The sequence below is a fragment of the Syngnathus leptorhynchus genome, chromosome 2 (assembly GCF_054491065.1).
Source record: "Syngnathus leptorhynchus isolate UIUO chromosome 2, UIUO_Slep, whole genome shotgun sequence".
Classification (NCBI taxonomy): domain Eukaryota; kingdom Metazoa; phylum Chordata; class Actinopteri; order Syngnathiformes; family Syngnathidae; genus Syngnathus; species Syngnathus leptorhynchus.
The window spans coordinates 21,968,246-21,995,257 of record NC_141196.1 but is presented as its reverse complement, the minus strand read 5'-3'; the positions used below and the strand labels follow the sequence as shown (position 1 = coordinate 21,995,257).

General features: G+C 42.1%; 2 protein-coding genes across 4 annotated transcripts in view; both read right to left on the bottom strand.

Moving 5' to 3' along the window:
* Nucleotides 1-13,507, bottom strand: part of LOC147061255 (transcription factor COE1) — a 58,819-nt gene extending 45,312 nt beyond the window's left edge. For both annotated transcript variants that reach the window (XM_085905918.1, XM_085905919.1), the window contains exons 1-6: nt 13,044-13,507; nt 12,227-12,383; nt 11,383-11,446; nt 10,834-10,889; nt 9,770-9,843; nt 8,438-8,506 (exon numbers count right to left, since the gene is read on the bottom strand). In XM_085905918.1, coding sequence (XP_085762044.1) covers nt 8,438-8,506; nt 9,770-9,843; nt 10,834-10,889; nt 11,383-11,446; nt 12,227-12,383; nt 13,044-13,177 — 554 coding nt within the window. In that variant the 5' untranslated portion in view covers nt 13,178-13,507. The remainder of the gene's footprint in view (nt 1-8,437; nt 8,507-9,769; nt 9,844-10,833; nt 10,890-11,382; nt 11,447-12,226; nt 12,384-13,043) is intronic.
* Nucleotides 13,508-20,285: 6,778 nt separating this feature from the next.
* On the bottom strand, nt 20,286-22,363 carry il12ba (interleukin 12Ba). 2 transcript variants are annotated; one of them, XM_085904966.1, is made up of 7 exons: nt 22,276-22,363; nt 21,906-22,187; nt 21,704-21,809; nt 21,201-21,433; nt 20,729-20,901; nt 20,495-20,616; nt 20,286-20,383 (listed from the first exon to the last, which is right to left on the bottom strand). In XM_085904966.1, the coding sequence occupies exons 1-7, from the start codon at nt 22,361-22,363 to the stop codon at nt 20,374-20,376; spliced, it is 1,014 nt and encodes a 337-aa protein (XP_085761092.1). In that variant the 3' UTR covers nt 20,286-20,373. The 2 variants fall into 2 exon arrangements, with proteins under 2 accessions (XP_085761092.1, XP_085761081.1); XM_085904955.1 differs by having other exon boundaries at nt 20,286-20,378.
* Between the last annotated feature and the right edge of the window lie 4,649 nt (nt 22,364-27,012).

The following is a 27,012-nucleotide window of genomic DNA, read 5'->3' as shown; positions in this document are numbered from 1 at the left end:
TTCGTGTAAACATCTTGTCACACTAACAGAGGCGTCATGACAGAAGAGAGACGCGCTTCATTAACGGCAGCGCTTGCAACTTTGTCTCTGTGTTTGAATGGGGAAGCTGCACAACCCCTCTTGTAAGGCCGTGGATTATCCGAGGTCAGAAGCAGAAACCCGGTGCGGGATCTTGTCTTGTACAAATAAGATACAATTTAAAGACTCCCATGAACCTCTCTTTACATTCACCCCTGAATAACTGCCAATTAAAGGGCGAGTAATCACTTGCAGCAGAACACACTCAATGAAGTACTGAATTTCACTAATGGGAATGGGAAGCAGCATAGGAAAGCACCTCAAAACCTTTTAGATCTAGATCGCAAAATAGGAATTCACATGCAACTTTGTAGCAAAAGCTGATGAAAACTATTCACCATATCACAGCAACCCCCAGATATTGCCTAAATATGCCAAATATGTGTAAGACTGGGATGACATCAGTGAAAATTGAAGTAATCGGAACCCTAACATGGCCAACAAACTTCTTGAATCTTCTGGCAATGCCAGTTTGATCACAACTTTTTCCCTAATTTCTTCACATAAATTCCAATACTGAGAAAAAAACTTAATAGCGTACAGGCCACATTTAATTTTTTAAATGTTGGGGATTTATTTATTTTCTCTCAGATATTTTGTCTGAATGCTGTTGCCAAGACTGAAAATTAACAAAAGATTCGAACGTTGGTTGACAAATCACAATATATCATAGTCAATCATCCATTGCATGGAAACATGTATTTGTACAGTATTTGTCAATTTGGGCTTTGAGAAATAATAGCTCACGTGACCTGGACTGCAAATAAGGATTTTGGCAATGCATAATTTCCATTATATTCCTCACTCTCTTCCAAAAAACATCTGTTTTCAAGTTTGTGAGTTTTGTATTCATTTGAAACATTCCCAAAATTGGAAAAGGACGCCGGTGGTGTGGTTTGAAACCTAAGTCCTTAAAATGTGGTGGTGTAACTTGGTTTTATACCCTCTATGACCTTCCAAATCACCTTTCAGATATGCTCTGATATCGTAGAAGGACACTGCTGGAAAACACAGAACTTCGTCTGGCTAAAAATAGAAAAAAAAAAATCCATGTCGGAAAATTTGGAGATGCGTGCTTTTTATTGGACAGTAGTTTGAGTTGCACGAGTGTGCGTGCGTGTCCATTTCTCTCTCGGCATTGACAGAATAATAGGGCTCGACTCTGTGTATTTTTACAAGGCCCATAATTCTTTGTAAATGTGCCTGCTTGCAAACATGCTCACTTCTTTGCCTGCAAGCTTCTGTATTAGTGAAGACAATAGCCAGAGGAAGACAGCGAGGGAGTGGCGCATGCATCAGGAGCAAAAAAAAAGGATACATGAGAACGCTGCACTGTTAATTGTTTTCCCCAAAAAAGGCAGCGAAGGTCTCTGTGTTTGAACTGAATGTCACCTCATGTAAATCAAGCCCCCTATGCAGGAGAAGCCAATAACTGGAATAATTAGCGTGACTCACCCCCGCGTCACACGCAGGAATCGACAAAGACTCGAGTAAGAGTGTTCAAAAGCGGGAAGACTCCATGTGTGATTAACCCAAAAAAAAAAAAAAAAAACTGGAGTTATGAGTGGGAGGACCAAAGAAAAACAGTCAAAAGGGCAGAGAGCAAAAGAAAGTAGAGGAGAAACGCACGGGTGGCAGTCGGCAAGGCAAACACAAGGAGGAGCGAACGCTCCTCTCAGCGAGGTCAAGCCGCTCAGCCAACAAACAAACAAGTACAGACGCTAAAGGGCTGAGGCGGTGTAAAACAACAAAGTGTCTGTCGATTGCCTACGCCTTATTTTGTCTCCCCCATCAGTTACATAAACACAAACAAAGGCCTTTAAAATCGAGCTCGGCTTTCTGAAGTGAAACAGTGACATGCGCTAGGTCTCGTTTGTCAATGATTAATGCAAAATGATAAAAAAATAAAGAATATCTTTGGGGAGAAGGAATATATACATTCCTTTGATGAATGCTGCTGCTGACCATAATTGTCTGCTTGCTGACGTGCCTGCTTTAGGTTTTAATTATGTCTCTTGAAGAATTGTTTTGTACCTTAACGTTGCGGCTTAAATTAGTCAAGCTCAATGTCTCAAAACTCAAGCCAAGTTGGAGATAATGATGCTTTCTTAAGGAGAATAGACATGACAAATCTTTTATCTTCAAAAAGATATATCTTGTATTCTTTAGTAGTTGCAGTGCACTACGCTACTTATCGCTCTACATATACAGTGCCATGAAAAAATGTCTGGCCTTTTCTTATTCTTATTTCATTAAATCGTTTCCCACTTTAATTCATGGTTTGGAGTTTGAACCAGCAATCGTCAGCTAGCCAATAAGCATTAAATGACAGTTAATAAAGCCGTGTCAGTCAATGAAGCGTCTCCCTATCCAGGTAGCTCGCCAGAAATGATGGTCCCAGTCAATGATGACTTACTTACAGCACCAACTGGTGCAAAAACGAAACCCGGGTTTAACATTTGACAATGGTACGGTATATATGTAAGTTTTCACTAAGGGAATGTGAGGCTAAGTCAAATACTTTGAGCACCATTTTTAACACTTTGATCGAATTGGGTTCACATTTCTGAGTATGACGACTTTATTTGGGAAAAATATAAAGTGTAACTGTTCAATTCCATTTTGAAGTCATTCATTAACACAAATGCAGAATAAGGATTTAGAAGGCGGTTATAGACAAAGCTTGATTTCACTTGTTGCTACTGTGGGAGGCCCAAACAGTTATTTGGTTTGGTTTGGTTTGGTTTGGTTTAGAAGACAAATACTTTTTCACACAGCATCAAGTACCTTGGAATATTTTTTTCCCTAATGAATAAAATTAACACTTACATTTTTTTGATTATCTAATTCATAAACACTAGAGTGGGGAAATAAGAATTTGAAAAGAGAGCAAATACTTTTCCACGGCACTGTAACCCCCCCACACACACACACATCCACACTCCCCGCTCCTACCCCCACGCCCCCCATTGCTGTGGAGGTCTTCCTTCCATTGTGGCGTGTGAAACTGAGAGCCACGCATAGATCGCCTGGCCAGTGATCCATTCTTCCTGAACAGATTGATGAAAAACAATCAACAGACTATACATTGCGTTTGGGCGCAGCGGGTCAACAGAGCACTCATCCTGGACACCTGGACTTACATCCTGGGCTACGCCGCTGAGGTAGCCCTCCTAGATGAGGCCTGGAATGGAGACGGGCTAGGAGGAAGTGAGACGCCAGCTTGGGGGGTATCGAGCTGGCATGAGGCGTACTGTCTGTGTTCTCACTTAGCAGGAGTAAACAATGCGTCGTTGGGCCTGAGATCAGGGCGTGTTTGTGTGTGTGTGTGTGTGTGTGTGTGTGTGTGTGTGTGTGTGTAGGTTCAGCGAGCACATGTAGCTCAATGACACTGCTGCTGAGTCTTTTCTATTACAGGCACAAACAGACAGCCGTGTAACACATTGGCCATGAGAGCGCACTTAAGCTTCGCTCTGACTGTCCACAGGCATCAGCAGTGAGAAAACAAAGCCTTGCTCCTGCCACACACACACACACTCAGACAGACAAATATACCATCACACAGAGAGGCACACGCTTGTGCTCTTCACGCCTCATTTGAAAAGCAAATTGAGCGCATCTTCTAGGGCATGGACTAAGTCCTGGAAAATGTTACTCTTTCATCACTTGGAGAACCGCACAGTCAAATAGACACACACACACATACACACGTAGAAGGCCTATTGTACAGTAAATATATCCTTATTCTATTTAACTCCCCTTCCATCTCTATCTCCCCGGCCTGCAATTTCTGCACCAAAAATGTCTTTCAGAGAAGTAGGACGCTACTCATTTGGAGCAGCTCTGGCCGGCCAAACCCTATCATTCCGGGACAGAACAAACATTGGCACCAAGGCAGAGGGGAAGACCAAGGAGAGGGCCAGGTCAAGGAGGGAAAGTAAACAATAATGACGAAGCAGTTTGGGCAGAAAAGTCAGCTACTTACGAGCCATTTTGGGTGTTATGACATTTGTAAATTGCTTTTTATGGGGGCTAATAAAGTGTTTGTTACCTGCGTTCAGCTGTAGGGCATTAGTTTTACAACCTACAAAGTGTGATAGCATCTCAGTTATTGGGGGCTGAATTAAAAGACTATACAGAAATACACGCACATTCTTATGTCTAGTTTACAAGTACAGTTAGGAATTTAAGATGAGCCCCCCCATTGTTTCCTTGCCCCAAAGCAGCACTTGAAATTGATGTTTCATATTTGGAAAACTAAACCAACACATGAATGCTGTGGTTTTTTTTTCCCCCCTTTGCAAGTGAAAGCGCAGCAGTTGTTGGGGGTTACAGTGGTGCGGTGAGAGAAAAAAGAGGCAGCCCTGTTTTAGAGGCTCCTCGACCTCCAAACTCTCTGCTGTCAATCATCCCAGCCGTCCGTCCCCTGGGGCCGCGCTTTCTTCCAACCCTGAGGGGGGGAAACCACTGCAGGGAAGAAAGAACACAGCCAAACAGATGCAGGCAACTGCAGGTCAAAATGTATTTGTGTATGTGTGTGTGTGTTTATAGTCATGGCGGTGGGTTCTTGTCTCCATACATATTTGGGAATGAGTTTATCTGAGCGTGAGTGCGGGCTCCGTGTATACATATATTTGGGTTCTTATAAGAGCAGCCGGCACCTGAAGGAGGGGACTTTTGCATATCGATGAGGCAGTAAGTCAGCCTCTTTGGCCTCATGACCTGCACAACTTCAAGTAGCTTGAAGCCAACCCGCCAAATGTCTACTGGATTTGACCCCGGACCTCCAAAAAGTACAATGGAAGGCCCTCTGCCAGCCAAAGTCAAGTACAAACATGTGGAGATTTCTTCAAAAGTGCAGCAAAGCGAGGTCACGTGACTGTTTTGCACAAAACTGCTTTTACGCGGCATTCCAAAGGGGCAAATGGAGTAAAAACATAAAATAAGGAAACACAGAGGTGAGATGCAGAGGGTACGACAGCCGTATGTACAATAAGTATGTTTTCACCTTCTGGTTGACACAGTCATGCGTATGAAAGTGAAACTAAGCCACAGCAATGGAAGGCACTGCCAGTAAACCACATTAGCATCAAATGCAAATTAGAAGCGGGCTAATGGCTGGACAGGTGCAGACTGGGCCTCTAAATGACACAAATTCGTAAGTGTGTGCGCTCACAAAAACATGAGCGCGCGGACACACAAATGAGACGGATGAATTAAACATGGGTGGGCTCGGCTTGGGGGGCTGGCGGAGCTGACATAAAGTCAATGAAATACATTATTCACTAGCGCACGTTAGCTCAGCCGAGGCAACACATGAACTCTCACCTCAGGAAGTGCATCCAAACACAACACCCAAAACAATGAGGGGGTTCCCCACTAAAGAGAGACAATTAGCAGGAGAGTGACAAACAAGCAGCAGAATGCACCAGCTTGCAAAACAACATTTTCCAAACATGGGCGACTCCCAAGAGTATTGGCTCCTTCGCACACATGCCGCCGAGGGAGTCCAAGTGCCAAAGCGGCAAAGAGGCAATCAAAAATCTGGCGCAAGATAGCCACTCGGCTCCAATAGCAGAACAGGAAACCGCCATGACATCATCCTCCCCGGGAGGAGCACTTCCTGCCCGACATTCTTCACTCAAGACACACACACACTCGCCAGGAAATGGCCTCTATCACCGCACACACTTGCGGGGAAACAACCAACATCGACGCCGATACACAAGCACGGACGCGCATGCAAGGAAATGGGCCACATCAACAGCGGGCTGCAGGAGTGTGCGCAAACACAAACACCAATTAAAAACAGCAATTAACCTGAAATAACATTGCCTGCGCATGTAAACACAGCAACCTCGTAACACACACTCCAAAATACAGCCACTGCAAGGGCCAGGAGCGGGGTGGGGGGGTCATCAAATATGTGGAGGTGTCCCATGGATCCTTATCTCAGGCCACACAAGGGATGGGATGCCTGCCTAGGGGAAAGCCTACGGGAGCCGGACAGGCGAGAAAAGGCCTCTGGACACAGGTGGCACGAGGCGAGAGAGGACGCGCGGACCGGCGGAGAACAGATTCGTGGGCAATCCAAGTTATTCCAAAAGCTCAGGAAACAGATTGACAGAAGCTATGCAAAGAGCTAGCAAAGGTTTCCACGGGTGAGAGGGAGACGAGGCCCATCCAGGCAAAGCACGGAGTGACTGGCAGCGTCTGCATACGATTAACCCCGTGCTAAGCAGGAGTGATGAGGAGAGCTGAAAGTGGAGGTGAAGGGGTTAAGGGCTCCCCCTCATATTATCCTGTTTCTGTAAGAGGCTAAAGTGGACCACATGTTTCCCTGGGGAAGACATAGAGAGGTGCACAGGAGCATCTCACCTTCTTCCCCGACACGCATTTGCCAAGGTAAACGGCTGAATTCCCCCAAATAGGAAAGCCCCCTTCGAGCTAAAACAAACAGGACACTTCAACTAATCCAAAGTGACACCAGTGCACATTGACGACATCTCCAACTTCTCAACAGATACGCTTCATAATTCAAGTCAGGATCACGCAACTGCTTGCAGACGCTTGAACGTCCAAACAAATTGTGTGGTGAACAAGAGGGTGTCTTCTCGTGAGAGTACAGTGAGATGCGCGCTGTACGGATTTGTTCTCCTAACAATCGAATAAGTTTCTCATTAGTTGCCTTTATTTTTCCTCATTCCTGCGGTTTTGCTGTCGTGGCCTGTTTCCCCGATCTTAACGAGAGAGCGCTAATTAGGCAATAAGACCCATTACTCTTCCAGAAGAGTTTGAGCTAGCCCGGCTAATTAGGGCTGTAAAATCTAATCATCTCTGCGAAACAGCAGCGGGCTAACGAGCCCTTATTTAACGAACTAAATAACTTCAAGGGTGGAGAGGGGCGGCTGATGGCATTTCTTTATGAATTTGAAGGAGGGGGGTTCATGTTAATTCACTCAGCGCTGGCATCACAGTTGTTTGTTTGTTTATGATTCCCTGATTATTACAACTGCCAAGACGATATCGATGCTAAATGAGAAAACACGTAAACTTGCCTCCTCTTATTCCCCGTCCATCGTCAGTTGGAGCGGTCATCCCCACCCCCCCCCCAAATCACACTCTTCTCACCTGACCTAATTTCCTGTCCAGGAAGAATCAGAGAGAAAAGCGGAGGAGATCTGGCCGTTGTTTTCCCTGCGCCTGCTCTAATTTGTTGTTGCTTAATGTGGCCTTGCGCACCTGAGCCATTAAGTGTCAGGGGAGCAACGCCACAGAGCGACCGTGGCATGCTCTGCCTCTTTTTGCTAGCGGCGACTGCCCCAAACTCGCTTGGCGACTTGAGGAGAAATGGCGGCACGCGGTTCTGCTGATCAGAAATTCAACAAGTACGGATGCACGCAAACCAAAACGGTTGGGGCAAAAGAGTGACGGGCAGGCGTGTTGTCTAAAGCCGTGCGTTTTGGGTGCAGCTGTCTCAGGGAGCACTGAGGTGAGGCCTTCCGCTTCACTGGAGCGGAACCAGGGTGGCACACACACGCACATACGCGCACGCACGCACATACATACACAGGTAAAAGAGTAGCTTTTGACGGAGCGGCAGTGAGAACAGGACAGCTGTGTTCATCAGATAGCACAGGTCACTGCCTTATTAACACACACACATATGCTTGTACATGTCATCTCAACATAAAAACCCAAGTAGCAAATATGTTTGTTTTTTTTAACCTGGCCAGAATGCAGATCAGAACATACAAACTGCGTGAATATTTTTATTCTCAAAGCAATAATGATTCAATGCCAGGATGAAATCTACAAGAATAATCACTGTGACCAAGAGTGCCACACAACAGAGGCCAGACTGTAAATCTACGAGCAGGGCTTTTCCTTTTTTTTTTTTTTTCCTCCTTGACTAAGTGTAAATCAGGCCAACTGATGCATTAGTCATCAGTAGTTTATGATGACAGGAGGATCAGCGGCGCACACTCGAAGAAAAAAGTGCAAAGAGTGTGGGCTAAAAACAACAAAGCACGTTGGGTCGGTTAGGAGTTATCCAGCAATACGCACGCAATCCACACATCAGACTTGAGTTGTAACTCTAACTGCTCATCAGCTAAGTCATCAAACTAACCACCCCAACATTGTGCGTGACCACACATGAAGACGCCCCCCCCCACACACACACACACACACACACAGATACCGCTGCAATAGTATTTACTGTTGCTTCGCACATTTTGTTAACAGAGATGATTATGGCTGCTGAAATGTCAACAACTGGGTGATCCTGCTCCTCTCTGACCAAGCACACGTGTCAGGGACATTTTCTCCAGTTAATCTCCAGGCAGTCTTTGCCTACCTGTCGATGATGACCGGGTCTGACGGGGTCTCGTTCCGGTTTCCGCAACTCTTCTTATCGCAGCATCGACTGGTGGGTGACAAGAAGGGCAGTTAGCCACTAAAAAGGGAAGAACGTGTAGCGACGGTGATACGTGATGTCTTGGAATGGGAAGAGGAGTGAGAAGGCTGTGCTTGTCAAGCCCAGGTAAGGTAAGGTAAAGTAAATGTACCGGAGGGATCAACAGGGTGGTTTTGACCACAGTTTGGAGTAAGAGCGATGAGTTTGAGTCGGGCTAGATTATGAGCACAAGTTAAATCACAATCGGAGACTCAGGTTAGCTCCATTTCTGTCAGACATCACACAAGCAGACATCTTGTGTTCTCTATTTTTCCTCCTCGGAGCTCGTCCCCTCCCTCTATCCCGCCTCGCTCTTCCTCTGCCTCAGAAGTGGGTCACAGAGTGGTCCCACCGGACCTGGGGAGTAGTGCATGCTGGGTAAAAGGGGGTTGCATACTGATGTGACGGGTCCCTTTTCCAATGACTTGACTGCAGCACAATGTAACGGTGTGTTGTCATCCCGCCCATCTCTTTTCACCTTTAAAAAATACATCACATCTCCCTTTTCTTGCCTCGCCTGCTCTGCAGGGCGCCGGCGTACACGCGTGTCTGCGTGTACCTGTATCTGACTACATGTGAGCATCTGCTTTAGTGGTGTATGACGGGAGGCGGTGAAATACACAAAAGAGTGAGAGAGGGAGGGAGGGGGATTGACCCTCCCCCTAGTTTCTTGCGTCCCCCAGGACGGGAGGCTTGCAGAGCCAGATCAGATTTCTGATCTCAGGCCGTTTCCTGCAGCATAAGAAAACAAGTGGTCTAAATTGCCTTGTGTGATAACCAGGAAGTGCCACAGGCCATTTAGTTCGACTTGTAAGTTGACATGTATTTTTAGATGGTCATCGGCCGTGTGATACCTTCATTGACACTGTACACCGAGCATGTTTGAGTGTGCGTGTGTATTTAACGCGCAGTCCGAGCGTGTCCTCGTCGGCAGATAGCTCACTGTCAGGACGATGCAAACAGCATGTGTTACGCACACTAAGGAGGATGGGTTTGAGTAATGAGCTTTTCCTTGTCCTAATTAGCTGAACACGAGAAGGATATGCACACACACACACACACATTCTCGCACCCCTTCCAACAGAAATAGGCCAGGGCCAATCTTCCCAACCCACTTTGAAGAAAATTATAAGATTTCTATAGTCATTTAGCTCTATATCTTAGCTGACACCATCAATGTCGAAAAAATAAATAAAAAGGAGCACTCTGGACTAAATTAAGACTCTATCTTACCTGCACATGATCTCGTGGGTCAGCAGAACCCGACACATCTCTGGATTTTTATCCTGGCCTTCATAAACAATTGCCTGGAGGAAAGCAAAAACAACAAAGTTATCTTAACTAGTTCTTCTTTTGGTCGTGTGATCCAAAAATTATGAACACCAAAATATAAGTGTGCTTTTACTTGTTTGGATCATGGGAACAAGGAGGAAAGCATTTCTGCGTGTACGTTGCGTTGTCCTGTGTGTGTACGTGTGTGTGTGCATGTATGTTTATGTGTGGTGTACAGTGAGCAGTTGGGCTGCCAGACTGGAGTATAGTGCACCATCTGCTCCATATAGCACAGCGTCCAAAATTCTAGTCTGGTTTTCCCTGCAAGCCCACTCGACATGCACTCCAGGGCCACGATCAACGTGCGCACGCGTGCACACACACACAAGCACAGTAAATAACAAACACGCTAACATCAGGTCAAAATAAACTCTGATTCCTCTCCTTTTGTGTGAATTCCATTCAAACCTAATGTCACCTGATATCACGTGACTTTTAAAGAGGTTCGATTTGCCGTCTGTTCATTCTTCTTACCTAAGTATCACCATACTTTTTTTGCCATTATCTGTGGGTTTTTGTTTTTATGTGATTGGCCATAACACACTCTGGGATAGTTTGTTCTGTTTCACATTGAGGAAATGAGGGTCAAGGTCTTCTAAGAGTGAGCTGGCATGCATCACTGTCTCTCCCCAACGCTAACACACTCCTGCACTTCTTGGGTGCACACACACAAGCACACATCTCACATGTACCCACAGATGCTTATAAAATCCCACATTCCAGTTACTGGCAGGTAGAAGCAGCAGTAGCGTATAAGAGGACACATGTCCTCTACGTTCTTGGACCTTTGTAAATGTATTCCACAGGTAAGACAGGTCATTTATCACACTGACTGTGCTGAAGTTGAGGGTCTCAGACACAGGGTGGGGAGGGGGGAGTGGTAGGACCATAATTAAGACCAGTACAAGTGTGGAATTACTGCAAAGTTTAAATCTATGGCGGAATAGTAAAATGTAAATTCTCACCTGTTTGGTCATGGAGTCAATTAATCGCACATATAAGTCCTGTTCTGTCCTGATTCCTGTGAGACAGAAATGATTGTTTTTGATTTAACCTCCCAAGAAAAGCCACACCATATCGTTTAATTTTTTTTAAAAAGCTGGATGAGTTTAAACTCTTACCACGTTTTTTTTTTAAATACCTGTCAAGTGTGGAAAAGAACCGGGTGTAATAATTTCATGCATGTACTACAAACTTTTAGTAAACAAAAATAATACATTATTGTTAAATTTAACATAAATTAAATCAAAAAAGCTTTCAAATTCAGGAAGATATTAAAATGTGTTGGTTTTATTGAAAACAGTTGTACTCATAATAATTGTTAAAATAAGATAATGAAAACAATTAAGATACAAGCAATGGTCTTTTTTTTTAAATCAAGTTTTTGCAATTATTCAAAATAATCATTTCGGTTCTTCTTTTTTTAGGATGTCATAAAATATTGGCCGACTTTTGCTCTTGCGGCTTCTCACTCAGCGTTCGTTGTATTTAAAAATCCCGAAAAGGAAACTCACCGTTACTGTAGAGGAGCTGAAGTCTATAATGGATCCCATTGTTAGTCTTTTCTCCCGTCGTTTCCTACACACAAATACACACACACACACAAATATTAACACGTTGGTATGACACGATGGGCAACAGTTTAATTTAACGACTTTTATATTGAAACCACACACGCGCACACGCGCGCACAAACACACGCTCACGCAAACACACGCACGCGCACACACACACACAAACACACACACAGAAAGACTGTAAATCACGTCTCATCACTCTTTCAGTCGTTTTTTCACTTTACATGGACGTGCTGTTTTTCAAAATTATCATTTTGAAATATTGCAGAATCGCAAACGTTAATACGACACACCGTAAAAATTTTAATCGCCTCAATGTTGGCGCGCAGTATACTAAATGGTAATAGGATAAAGAAAAAAAACAAGCATATCATAAAATTGAACCAGCAACATTATCACTTCAATTTAAAAATTCAATTTAGACAGAGCTTAAATAACAATAACAAAATTTAAATTCAAGAAAAATGACGTTCGTTTCGTTTTTACTGAATTAAATGTGTTTTTTGGGCAGCACCATAAAATATTTCTGTATAATGAGAGGTAACGTGTAATGGGTTTTCTGCATTTTCAACTTTGTGAGCCTCAATGTTAAAACTCACATGACCATTGAGTTGGAACAATCCCTGCTGTGACAGATCAGCACTTTATTTACGGTGATTAAACAAGCCGGCTAACGGTACTCAAGCACCCCCGGTGAAATCTAAACCACCTTTAGATATTTGTTATACAATATTATATAAATATTCAAATAAATGTAAACTCCTAAAATGTTTGCACTCACCTTTTCCTTCTCCACAAAATCAATGAAAGTGGTTCTCTCGATCTCCACGGGCTGACCCTGTCGGTCGTAGAGAGCCAGTACAAAGTGGAAGAAGTTGGATTTGCGCAGGTTGGAAGGGGGCTGCTTCTCGAAGTGTGCCCGGGCCAGACCCACTCCGCTGCGGACACGACAAGCACAACATCAGCGCCGGGAGCCACCGTTCCAATTCATTTAATATCAAGGAAACGCGTGTCAATTCGAAACCACAAGGATTCTTGCTTTAAGAAAGTCACACGATGTGTAATTTAAAAAAAAAACACGATGTAACTTTTAAATTAAAATTGCTGAGCTATTATACCATATGGGTTAACCACAATTAAATATGCTCAATTAGAAGGCGCTGATTTTCGATTAGGCCTGTAGTCAAAACTAAATGGAGATTTTCACCCTCAGTCAAATCACAAATAATTCGTTTTAACACTGCTAAATTATTCTATGCGTGCGCTTAAAAAACCAACAACAACAAAATCCAGGCTACTTCATCACCAAAAAATTCTGAAGCAAAAGTTGACATTTCATGCTTGCACAACTAAAGTTGCTGGAAGCGAGCTGCATTTTCATACTGAAATGCCACGCCGTTTAAATCCTGCTGGGCGTAACGCGGATCAACTCATAAAGTCGTAAAGCCAGCCAGCGGTGGTTCTGGTTATCCAACAACTGCGTCCTCTGGGACCGCGTGCTTCCCCAAGTGGTACCGGCTCGTGCGGAGCTCAAAACACCGCAGATGCGAGCTCCCCACCCGCCCCTGCCGTCTCGCGGCAGGCCGCCTCGGGCTCACCTTTGGGCGGCTGTGTTGGCGTCCAGCACTCCGGCACCTTGCATCCATGTCCGAACCGCGTTCATGCCGGCCACCATGGGCTCTTCTTTCATACTACTCCCACTCCTGTGGATGCTCTCGTGGATGCCGAACATCAAAACGCACCTTCACGCCGTCGCTCTCTCGCTCACGCTCGCTCTCTTTCTCGCTCTCTTTCTCTCCAACTCTCTGCTTATGGCTCTCTCCCCTCCTCCGTTTGAAGGCGCTGTCACCCGTGCCAAGTGTCGCGCGCTCTATTTCACTTTAGCGCTTCTCAAAGTCAACAAAAGATGCCACATGTGGGAGCAGCGAGCGAGGCTGTCAGCGTACACTTGGTGTCTCAATGAAAGCGGAGGGTGAAAGAGAGGAAACACGAGGCTGCGACACTCCTGCGGATCAAGGTGCAAGCTGACAAAAAAAACAAATGCAAAATGTCAGTTTTGGCAACAAACAGTCCACGCGAGGAAGAAACACCCAGGTGACATCACTCCTTCCTTCTCTTCCTTTATTTACTGTCTTCCCCAGCGCAAATTGGGAGGCAGTCCTCGGCTACAGCGACTGCGTGCGGCTCCTCGGCAGCTCCAGCTCGCGTGGTTTGCGCTCTTTTCTTCCCAGAGGAATCACTTTAGACCTTCCGTGGCACGCCGTAGAGGAGTGGGCGAGAGGGGCGTGGCCTACAAGGAGAACAGCAACGCCCCTCCAAACACGTTTAATAAGACCGACAATCAGCTGTCCACCAATTAGACCAGTTCAGCATTCTGCTGTATGCCCCCCCCCCCCAAATTCCCCTTCCCGATATCCACCACTTGCAATGTCCGGCCCCTGGCACTCCGTGCGCGGTGCAAGCGTCCGTGCCCACTACGCGCATGTTCTGGGTGTCCATGTGCGTGGCGGATTTGCTTGTGACAATCTACACAAGACATTCGTGTAACCTCCTGTGCAGGTTTGAGTCAATATGCACGGAGAAAAAACATCACAGGGAATAATTGAAATTGTGTCCATTATAAACAGGAAAATTGGAGAAGCTAAATTTTTGTTGAATAATAAATGTTCAAATTTCTGCAAATTAGTTATGCAGTTTATTTCTAATTTGTGATACGTATTATATTGTGCATTATTTATGATTGAATACACAAACCTGGTCTTGGATGGAAAGGACAAGAAGCGCATAAAAAACCTTGCATGAATATGCATTCATTAAAAAAAAAACAAAAGGCAACAAAGTCGCTGTGCACATTTTTTCAGTTTCAAATATGACGGCGAGAGAACAGAGAGCTTCGATTTGATGCACGACATAAATCATTTGGGACCAAGTGGTGACTGCAACATGAATGTGAGGATTACAGCTCATCTGTGCTGCGTCTTCGAGTTGTCCCACAGCATCGCCACAAGCCAAGAAATAAGTGCAGACACAGAATAACAAGAAAGAAATGCATCACACTTGATGTGCACAACATTCCATACTGATATCCTGTATTATGATTTGACTCTGGCCATAAAAGCCTGAATGAGAGCCCTGCAGCAATGACTTTTGCTTTAAATAATAAATAAATAATAATACAGTACATACCCAGGTTTCACACTGACTGTCAGAATGTTTTTTCCAACAATCTGCTCCTCATTGAAGTTGGTGTAAAATGTGGTGAGTTGTTTCGTATGTTTCGTATACAGCAGAAATAAATTGAGAATAAATGATGAATGGAATAGATGCTTAATTTATTTTATATATATATATATATATATATATATATATATATATATATATATATATATATATATATATATATATATATATATATATATATATATATATATATATATATATATATATATATATATATATATATATATATATATATATATATTTGTTTTTTGTGCATTTATGCTATTAGTGTATAACCTAAATAAATATATGTCTCATGTGCCATTTATTCTCGAGTAAACCCTCAGACATCTCCATTGTCTATAACTTGAATAACGATTTGATCATTCTTAATCAGTGGAAAACAAACATTTAGGAACAATATTATCTTAATTTGCACCAGAATAAAAGCCCTCTCAATCATTTTAATTTGCGAAATGCTCATATAAAATGTCGTAATATTGTCCTGTTTGAAGTCTAAAGAGTCCAAACAAGCAACAGTCATGTTTTCTTTTATCTGTTTATGTCTCCTGCTGCGGAAGGAGAAGTGGGAGCGCCGCCCCACGTGAGTACACAATATTCTCAATGCTGATAAACACACGCGCGTGCACACACACACGCGCTCGCACGCACAAATATACACACGCACACACACAGGTTCGGAGTTATCCTTCAGCACATTTGTTTGATTGTAGCGCGCCCTGATCTGCTTGCCTCGGTCGGCATGCGGGTCAAGAAGGCCCCACGGGCGGCTATATTTATATCTACACACACACACACACACACACACACACACACACACACACACACACACACACACACACACACACACACACACACACACACACACAGCCCAAATATTTCTGCATCACCCTCCATAAACTGAGATGTCACTTGGGCCCTGATAATCCCCCACTCTGTGATCTTCCAACTCCGTGGCACCCACGCAGACAGACGGTGTCTCTCTGGCTGTGGAACAAAGCGTGTCAAGCACAATGCGTGCGTGTGTGTGTGCGCGTGTGTGTGAATATGTGTGTGTGCGTGTGTGTGTGCGCGATCGCGCTCACGGCAGGGGACGTAAAAACATCTGTGTTAAAACTCATCTCGAAGGAGCTAGTAAGTGATCAGAAAGGAGTTGTTAGAGCGAACGGCCGCATGGACCGCCAGATGCTGTATGTAAATCAAAAAAGGTTGGGCTGATGATAATAATGGCCTGATTGGATTGAAGACTCGTAAAATGACCCGTTGTATAACTCAGACATATGTTTATGAGAGTGTCTCTTGCGTCTAACAATATGCTCGCCATAAAAAGAGACAAATATGCAATATGCGTGTAAGCGGTTTTAATATGGAGATTAGTGCAGTCTCTAATATACTTAATACGTTGAGTTATAATACAGTCAAATTGCGTATTTTGTAAATAATTGAATATGGAGAGTGTATTTATGCATACCGTAAGTATTTAGTCGCGTTTGAAAGTGCATCACAAAACCTCCATCAAGCGGTCCACTTGCGTATTCGGTGCAATGTTGCCATCTGTTGGCTGTTAAGCAACATTACATGAGCAATGTTCGAATCAGGGTTTTTTAAATGCGGTTGCTGCACGTTAAACAACATGCAAAAGGTTATGTGCCCCAAATTGCTGTTCTTTTATGCTTTGGAACTTAATAAACAGGGTGAACCAACGTGACCAAGGTCAATGAGGTCGGTGAGTAGTTTGCCCACATCATGATCCTGTTTGGAGACATCAAATGAGTTAACAAGGGAAATTGATGTAATTAGCTTTTACTGTAGAAGACCAGTCGAGAGCAGTGTTGGGGTTTTTCTAATCCTCTAAATAGAATGTAAGCAAAAGGCCATTTTATAACCATTCAATATTTCCTAAAATGGTATCAAAAGAAATATTCTAAATAGTATCCAAGTGTGTTTATTTTTTCCTCAGACATATTTTTTCCTATACCACCTCATCTTAGAATGACTCTCTTAATACAGTCGACCCAAACACTTTTTAATTGATAGGACCAAATGGCTCTTGGATATTATATTACATCCGTTGGTGTAATGGCACTTTCTGGAAACAGGGCTCCTTGATTTTTACATCATCAGACATCAAAACATTTATTTTGCTGAAGCCAAGATCTTACAGACCTATTCTAACACGGTTGTCAACAATTACACTGAGTAGGCTACTCGACAAAAGTTTGTGGAGAAAGTTTATTGAATTGTTTGTCTGGTACTGTAGTTTACTTTTTGCAAGCACGAACGTGTAAAAAGTAGATCAGCATGACTGACTGCAGAGAAGAAGAAGGGCAGGTGACAAATGCACCATTAAAGGTCGAACATCATAGTTTTAGGTTAGCTATCCGAAACATATCACATTACTGTTTCTTTGACTCTTCTGCTTTCATAGAGGGAAGTGAGAGCAGAGTTCTCTGCTTCCTCCTTAGTGACCACTCTGCTGTGGAATTAAATTTTGTGTGTATGAAGTTTTAATTTGGGTTTTTCCCTGGTTGGATGAACTAACTTGGAAGTACATACATCTTTGCTTTCACTTTATCTACAAACCTTCACACACATTATGATACATACATGTCTGCTTGCTATGATGTGATTACACTGTACAGAGCTATGCATCCATCCATCTATTCAACCATCACTTGTCCCCACGGGGGTCGTGGGCGTGCTGGAGCCTATCCCAGCCATCATCGGGCAGTAGGCGGGGGACACACTGAACCGGTTGCCAGCCAATGGCAGGGCACACAGAGACAAACAACCATCTGCACTCGCACTTACACCTATGGGCAATTTGGAGTGCTCAATCAGCATACCGTGCATATTTTTGAGATGTGGGAGGAAACCGGAGTGCCCGGAGAAATCCCACGCAGTCACGGGAAGAACATGCAAACTCCACATTCTTCCAACTGTGTTTACTCCTTTTTCTGTGCCAGCTATGTTTCCATGTTAGTCAATCCGAGTGTCAAAGGTACAAAACCGGTATCTTTGAAGGTAAAACCCCAGTGGCAAGGGAATCCAGCACTGCTCTGAAATATCTTGACCAGACGAGAGACAGGCAGACAGAAAAATTGATAGATTATATTAGATAAAGTTAAAGATAGACGGGGAGACAGGTATACAGAATAAATAAACAAAATAAATAGATTGTATAAGATTAATGGCAAGGTAGAGCTAGACAGACAGACGGACAGACAGACAGACAGACAGGAAGACAGGCAGACAGACAGACATAGAGATGGAAAAATTGATTATATTAGTTTAATGGCTAGTTAGAGATAGACAGACAGACAGACCGACAGACCGACAGGCAGACAGACATACAGACATACAGATAGAAAAATACATTAGATAAATGGCTAGCTAGAGGCAGACAGACAGACAGACAGACAGACAGACAGACAGACAGAAAAGTAGATTATATTAGATTAATGGCTATAGCTAGAGATAGACGGACAGACAGGGATGGACGGGCGGACAGACGGACAGACAAGCAGACAGACAGACAAGCAGACAGACAGACAGACAAACAGACAGACAGACAGACAGACAGACAGACAGACAGACAGACAGACAGATTACTTATGGTTCATGTTTCTTTTCACACACAGTTCATAAAACACCACACAGGCCACATCCGCTTCCAGAGAACATACAACAAAGCTGCAAATTGAAAGAGGAATTTTCATCAAGTGTCACACACTGGTCAATCTGGTTTGAAAATGAGGAACAGAATGAGAAACTGATATCAATCCACTTGAACAAGTGAAATAATTTTATCCGCAAACTCAATAAAGTATTGAAAGTCGTGACAGGATCCGAAATATGAAAGAAGAAATCTATGTACGTCGACACTAATACTACATGAGTGACCCAACCTAAGAGTTCTTCAAAATCGTAGTCGTTAGATTTTTTCTTTTATTTATAATTTTAAAAGATGAGATGCAAGCACTGTATTCTGCAAATTTACTCCTCAGCCCGCAGAAAATTAGCAGATGATAAATAACTCCTACAAAATGAGGCGTCACCATTTTGCAGTTAAAGTTTGCTGACAAACTGAGAATAAAACAATTCTCACATTTCATATTGGAAACAATCATAAATCTTCACTTTTTGGTTCTTTTATCACAAACAGGGTATTTTGGTTACATTACCTGACATGTTTCGGCATGAACTTCCGCCTTCATCAGAGCCGAAACATGTCAGGTAATGTAACCAAAATACCCTGTTTGTGATAAAAGAACCAAAAAGTGATTGAAAAAAGGAAACAGAATGAACTTAGTACAACAATCATAAATCTTATTAACAAACAAAATAAAACGCCAATGACTGGCTCACTAAAAGCATCAGTGTTTTGGTGTTGTAACGCTTCAAGCAATATTGATTTAAACACAAATGTGTGAATGCATTTAGAAAAGACAACACTCTGAAACTCTGACAACTAATGCGAACCTTTAGCATGTCAATGGCATCTTGTATTGTTGGTTAGCATCAAGCTAAGCTTAGTGGACAATCCAAAGACAAAGCTGTGGTTATTTTATATACTGGTAACTGTCTTTGTTTTATGTTTATCTTAAAAGTAAATCTCAACTGTGAAAGGCATTAAACATCTCAAAGCCTCTTTTTTTGATGAATTGTTCATTATTTGCCCCAAACTGCTGTCACGATCCTTTGTCCAGTACTTTTCCTGTGGGTGAGCCAGGTGGATAGGGGGAGCCTCCAGCACTCACCTGTTTGTCAGCCCTATTTAAGTGTTGGGAAGACGGAAGCTGGAATTTTGTTGCTTTTCGCTAGTTGTCCTGGTCGATCGTGTGCTTGTTTTTTGTCACGGTTATCCAAATTCCAGTTCTCCGGCTTCACGTGTAATTAAACATAGTTATAGATTTCTTGTGTGGTTAGTATTACCTTGTGTTAATTTTGTATTTCTTTGTCACCCATTAGGCTGAGTTATTTTGTTCGCGTTTTGCAATTGTTGGATTTATCCTACGTTAGTCTTTTGCTGACCTAGTTTTTTGCTCGTATTATTTTGTTAGCTCATGTTCTCCAGGTCCATTGTTTTAATAAATACATACTGTTTCTACTTGTGTTCTGGTTCTGATTTGGCGTTCGACATTCTTGCACGGTCACGACAACTGCTGCTTCTTGTGATGTGAGTTGAATTGAGTTCACTGTCAACATACAGTACATTTGCTCCTATGATGAGTTTATGGACACGAGACACAGCCAAAAATCGTCGAGATGACAATGCTTGTTTCCCAAAAATTAAAACTTGGCCCATTTGTATATCAAAGCACTACGCTGAAAATGACAAATAGAACGGTAACTGCAGCTTCCTGTAGACGGTCTCCGTATTATATATTTGTACACTCTGCATCATACTGCCTCCAGATGTGCAAAGTGTGCACACTAAAGCACCAAGCCCACTGTGGTGTAAAAAAAAATGATCCCACTACATTTGATCACTAAGGTGCAGGACTACATGTGTATTAATTAGACAGACCATTTTTAATTACAGACATTTTATTCATAGAACCAATACAATAATAGAAATATATAATTTAATAAATATTGCTCCTGTAGACACCCAGGTGTTCCTTCTAATCTCTTTCACATGTTTTCAGCTGGTACGTTTTCCTTGTTTACTTTTCTGCCTCTTTCTCAATCTGTGCTGGAAAATGTCAACAAATATAGTTATGAATATTCTGGGGTGTTCAAACCCCAGCAAAACAATGAATGAGTAAAATGTGAAATTCTCACCCTTTTTTCAAAGGACACTAACCTGAGGTGGCTCCATTCGCTCCATTGCGAGTCGAAGAGGGCATCCTTGGCTCGGACACAGACAGTCCTAGAATTGTTCTCCAACTCAAATAAACAAGCGCTTGAGGAGTTCGCCAGTGGCATCTGACAGAGAAACAAAGCACTTTAATGACATTTCTGCAAACCTTGTACCTCCCAAAACAGTTACTTTCATTCTTAACCATTTTAGAAATTATAGCTGCTACGTGATCCTTACCTTTGCACCCGTTGACCCATCACAGGGTTTGTCACAGTTTTTACACCCATGTCTGCTCTGTAAAATCTGGAATGTGAGAGGGAAGAAGGAGTAGGGACTGCTCCAGGAACCTGGGTAAGTCAGTTCTATCATCGATTGGTTGATTTTCCTGATTGTCACTTTGTCAGGTTTCACTGTTAAAGCAAAGCACAGAAAGGAAAAAAGAAATGCACACAAGATTAAAGTGCAAAATTGCAGCATGTTTCTACTACTGTTAGCAGTGACAAAACTAAACATACAAAGTTACATTAAAATGGCCACAATGTTATTCTTGGCACATTTATGTATATTATGTATTTATATTTAATTATTAATAATATTCAGACGTTTTTAGGTCGGATGTGCAACTGTATACAATCACGCAATGCAGGGTGATTTAAAAAAAATGTGTCACGGAGCGCATTAGGAGATCTGGCAAACAAAAGACAATTACCAATTTCAGACACATAGAATTGTTTGGAGTAGCTCTCCAGCAGGAAGTGTTCACTCTTAAAAAAGACGGTGAATATGATTTTGTGTTTCTCCTCCGCAAATGGGCAGTGCTGCTTGTCCACACAGGAGATCCCGTCTCCGCTGTCGTCTACTGAGCAGCTGATGTGACTCTCAGTGGAGGCGCACGTCCAGTGCTGACCACTGGCGTCAGCAGAACACTCGACATCTCTGCCTCTGAATAAGTAGAACATAAGAATTCTGAAGTCAAAATCTTTCTCACAACTGTCATCATTTTGCCTAGGTCTTTTAGCATCACTCATTTAAAAGTACGTTCATGTAGAACTGAAAAAAAAAAGCACCCTTGATTCCTGAAGTATATTCTAGCTTTTTAAAAAACAAGTATTTCTGTCTGTTCCCCTTCAGCGCTGCAGTGAGTCTATGTAGTGTGTTATTATTATTATTTGACAGTGATGCAGGAAACAGGGCTTCAGTGTATGAGCTTACCGTCCAGCTTTGATGAGTGCTACTTTTCCAAAACGCATCTTGTCCCAGATCCAAGAGCATCTGAACGATCCATCCAAATTCTGAGTAGTGCACTTTAAATATTCGGCTACACATATGGAGACATATCAACACAAACATTTCAGGTGAGTTGAAATACTCTTTTGACATCTTGCAATACTGCACTGGTTAAAAAATGACTCACCCAAGTCAGTTTTCATCAGAATCTTCTTCTTCTTGGTGAAGTCCTCTTGAATAAGGACAACAGTGTAATTGAGAAGAGATCCGTTTGAGCTGTGGCAGCTGTAGCGACCTCCTCCCAAACTCTCCTCTAGCTGCACCAGGTATGAATTACCCCTCTGTGCCTTTTCTTTACCGTTCTTCTTCCACAAAATATCCTTGTCATCGCCATTCATGAATCCCACTGCTGAGTGCAGGCACTTGAGGGGTTGTTGACTCCGCATGCCATTTACTTTCAAAACCAAAGCTTAAATTGAAAACACACACACAGCCAATTAGTAAGGAGAGATCACTTGAACTTTCACCTGAAGTATTTCCGTGGTGATCAAACCTACTGTTAGGTTGGAGCGTCCAGGAGCTCAGTGGGTTCTGATAACCCACGTGTAGAAAAGCACACAGAAGACAGAAATCGATTGCGTTCATCTGGATGGAAAGGTGAGATCATTACCACAAAAAGATATACTACCTGGAGTGCATGTCTTTTTTAATAGTATGCCCTTCAATAAACTAAATTTCACTGCTTCTGTGACTAAATAGCTACTGTCCAAAGAAATAACTTTACCAATAATTTAACTTTAATAACCAATTACTGTCAATGATAATAATGAGCTAATAGATAAAATAAGACAACTGCATTGTCTAGAGTGCTAGACAGTCAGGTTTTGTGCTCTGTTTATTAAATCTTATCATGAGTGGCATCTTACCTTATCTTTGATGTCAGATGCATTAATGGCAATTGTCCTCTCACTCTTATATACAGTCAAGTGACCTTTCATTGACAAACTTCTCAGAAAATTCCTGAGGAACTGCATTCCAACTGCGTCAGTAAGCGACCTTTTGTCACTTCCACCACAGCATATTCACTCCTCTGTGGATTGCATTCATGTTTACTTTCACATTAACAACTTGTTCTTGTTTTTTCTGGTTTAATGATCTCGTTCTTACGCTGTAATATTTCAAGCCTAAGCCCCATACTCATTGAAAGGCCATTTTATTTTCAGAGAACCATGAGTTGCTTACCTAGTTAGAACCAACATTGTTTGTGCTATTCAATGGAAGAAATGAGTTACTCAGAAATTAGTCTCAGACTTTTATGTATTGGTGAAAATGTTTTGCACATATGCATGCGTTCTTATAACTAATGGACACAAATGCCTCTTAAGGTTCAGACATCTCCAAGAAACGTATGCATTGATAAATATTAGATGTGACCCACTTTTTATATTTTAGTTATCACAGTTGATGGGCATGTCGAATGGTTTCTAATAAGTGTTGGTCCAAGTGTTGTGACTTGGTTCGTGAATTTGTATAGGTTGAGTTTATTGATGCAGGTGTGTTGTTTCTTTGGTTTATGGATTGGAGAACACATTAGCAAACATAATTTATGGTCTGGAGGTTCATCTGGAATAGGACATGTGGAATCGAGTAGTAGATGTGGTCATTATGTTTCAGTTCTAAAATTCTTGACATGGATAATAAGTTGAAACTCAAACCACTTTCCATTCACTTCCTTACTCTTCATATTGTGGATTTTCTGTGTTGGTGAGTAACAGTTGTTCCTGTTGTTATTTAGTTTGGACCTGCTCTGAGTCTTGAAATGTCATTTTGTCAGAGTGATTAGTCATAGGCTGCGATTGGGGTGGCACCCGGTTCAGGGTGTCCCCCGCCTACTGCCCGATGACTGCTAGCTCGGCTCCAGTACGCCCGCAACACCTGTGGGGAGAAGCGGGACAGAAAATGGATGGATGGATTAGTCATAGGTTGTTAAATAAAATTCCACTTTGCACACACACACACACACACACACACACACACACACACACACACACACACACACACACACACACACACACACACACACACACACACACACACACACACACACACACACACACGTATACACTTCATCCTTCATCGGCGTGTTCATTCCTCACCAGTTCAAAAAAGTATAATTTTCTTCACCATTCCGCCACTACACTTTGTTGCTTTTGGTAGCCGCATTTCATGATGACATTGTTCAGAGCTGAGTTGATACTCATAATGCTACATTGCTGCCTTCGGGATAGTGTTAATGTTGTTTTCCCAAAAATGAGAATAAAATATTTTCATCCACGCACATTTTTCACCGGACGAAAACTAGACAATACCAAATCTTCCACTAAAACTCCACAGGGTACTTTTCGGTTTTTATATCAATAAAATAATAATCATATGGCGGCGCCAAACGGACAAAAGCGGTAGTTTTACCTGAAGTCGTCCACATTTTTTCATGAGTGGCAAAAGGTGACAACTGGGGGGGTCGCTGATGGTGTATGGGTGCACTTGCTTGTCTTGTGTGCCGTCATTGTTAGTTCGATTCCCACATATGACGGTGTGAATGTTTGCGTGTGAGTGACGGTGTGAATGACAAAAAAAAAAAATTGCAACAACTGCAAGGAGGCTCAATATTATTATTAGCACTCAGCAGTATTGGGCAAATTACTTCCAAAATGTTATCTGTTACAGTAATTGAATTAATTCTTGAATTAATTAATTAATTGATTGAATTAATCCTTCAAAAATGTAACTAATTACTAGAGGAAAGTCATTTTGAAATACTTTTTCAAAAACAGTCAATGATGTAAAAGAATTCAGATTTTAGAGCAGGCGTTAATTCAGTTGGATAAAGTAAAGTCGTAAAATGTTCAGTTCACGTTTGTCCAAAATATGAGCGAGTTCATGAAATTTCGTTCATTGAATGCGCTCAGTGCAACACTGATTATTTATTATACATATGATATTTAAATAAATATGATCATCTTTATAGAGCACAATAAAATAGTGAGAACAAAACACACAGTAGCAAACATCTCCCTAATCAGTGACTGATGGGCTGACGAGTTAAGACGCCGCGAAGCAGATAAATCCAACGTTATGATGGAAAATGGCAGAGTAGACATACAAATCCCGTCAGGAAGGTTCTACCTCACGCGTACCAACCCTGCACAATTTGTACCAATATACAGTTAAGTCACTCAAGGAATCTCCACCTATTTATACTATGATTCACATTTTATTGTTTCCTCTGCTATTATAATTTCATCATTAGAATTCCATATAGAGATTTATACATAGCTTATGTTTATTACTCTATGCGAGTCTGTTATTGGCACTGTCGTTTTTGAATTACAAAACAAGGCTTTTAGTAATTTAAAAAAATGACAGTGACAAAGACACAATATAATACAGAAGAGTGGTCGGCCACTCCACTTCCCTATGATTATTTTTACTATTTTTACAATCCCGTTAGCCCATTTCTTCTCATGTTTTGGAGCTTCTGCAATAACCGCAGTTATTGTGCGCAGACGTTTGCGTTGACTTCCGTCTTTGCAATGAAAGGGGAACATTTTTATTGTATAGCGGGGTTTCTGCCACCGTCCTCAAAGTTGTTTAATGCTAGTAAAAGTGATGCAGACCCCGTCAGTCGTAAGTCAATGTTTCCTCAGAAGATTAAAGAGAATATTTTATGAAGGTAAAAACAAAACCTCATTCTTCTATAATAAACAAATTAGAATGCATTTTCATGGCCTAATGAAGATGAGACAAAATGCAATTCATTAAATAAAGACTAGGCTGAAATGTACGGACATTTCCGTTCATGTTCAAAGACGAGACCAAATACGGAATTTCTTGGTGAAAGTGAAGCTTTAATGGTCATGCTTTTCACAGGGCGCAGGAGGACAAAAAGACCTACTATATGGACACATTTTCGCTACACTTAAAGGGAGAAAAATGCTTGATTTTAGTCCAAAAGAAGGAATCTGGGCACAAATCAACAAACATGAAGAGACATTTCGCAGTTTACTACAAAGACATTGTGGTAAGTTAACCAAGGATTGGGTGGTGGTTATTTATCATGTAACATCAAAGGAATGACTATAATACGCTAACAATAACGTTAAACTGATGATATTATTGTTTTTACAGAGTGGGGGGAGGCATTCTGTTCAAGGGGAATGGTTTGTCCGTGTGTCCTAGATGGATGGTTTTCATCCCTCCGTGTAATCCTCCCTATCCGGTGCTAACTAAACTTTCAGCCCATCTGACGGACCGTTGCAGCACACTATCCTGGAAATCTGCCAAAGATAGGGCTTTCCGTTTCTACTACGTCCCACATGTGTAATCCATGCATTCAGACTGAATGTGAATGTCAAAAAGAACATTGAATTTAAAGTTGGTTGTCTTCATCAAGGAGGTGGCAAAAAGAGACTCAAGTGAAGTAAAGTGATTTTTCTAAAATTCTGTTGATGGGAGATAAGACAGAAATACAATTGACTCTTTTTAAGCAGTTGCACTGTCAACTAAATATTGAAATATATTACGATACGGTGGTCTTTTTGAGTCAGTGTCTTACTTCGTCTTTTCATTTTTATTTTTGGTTCAGGCAATAGCAAGGCAACACAATCAGGGTCATCTTCCAACTAAAAACGAGCATTTTTGAAGAATTTGTTAAAATTCCTGCCTGTGTCTGATTATTTAAGATAATAAGATATGATAATACTATAATGAAGGTAGCATGGTAGAGCACTGGTTAGCACGTTCGCCTCACAGTTCAGCGGTGCAGCATGGAGTTTTCATGTTCTCCCCGTGCTATGTGGGTTTTCTTCAGCTGCTCCTGTTTCCTCCCACATTTCAAAAACACACACGAATTGATCACCCTGAATTGTTTTCGGTGTGATTGTGAGCGTGAACGTTTGTTTGTCTGTGTGCCTTGGCGAGAAGTTCAGGGTGTAGTCCGCCTGGTGCCCAAAAACTACTGGGATAGGCTCCAACGCGCCTGGGACCCTCATGAGGACAAAGCTGTTCAAAAAAGGGATGAATGAAATAACATTCATATAATAATAACAACATATACGTAACATATCATTTCAAATACCAACCCCAAACTATTTTTCCCCTTCCACCCAATCCCCCGTGAAGTCTAATTGACTTTCCAGCCCTTCGCTGTCCCGCCTCCATACATTCTTGTTCGAATTCTTCAGAGATCCTACATCACGCTTGTCTTGATTTAACCCAAACCTTCAAAAGTGGCC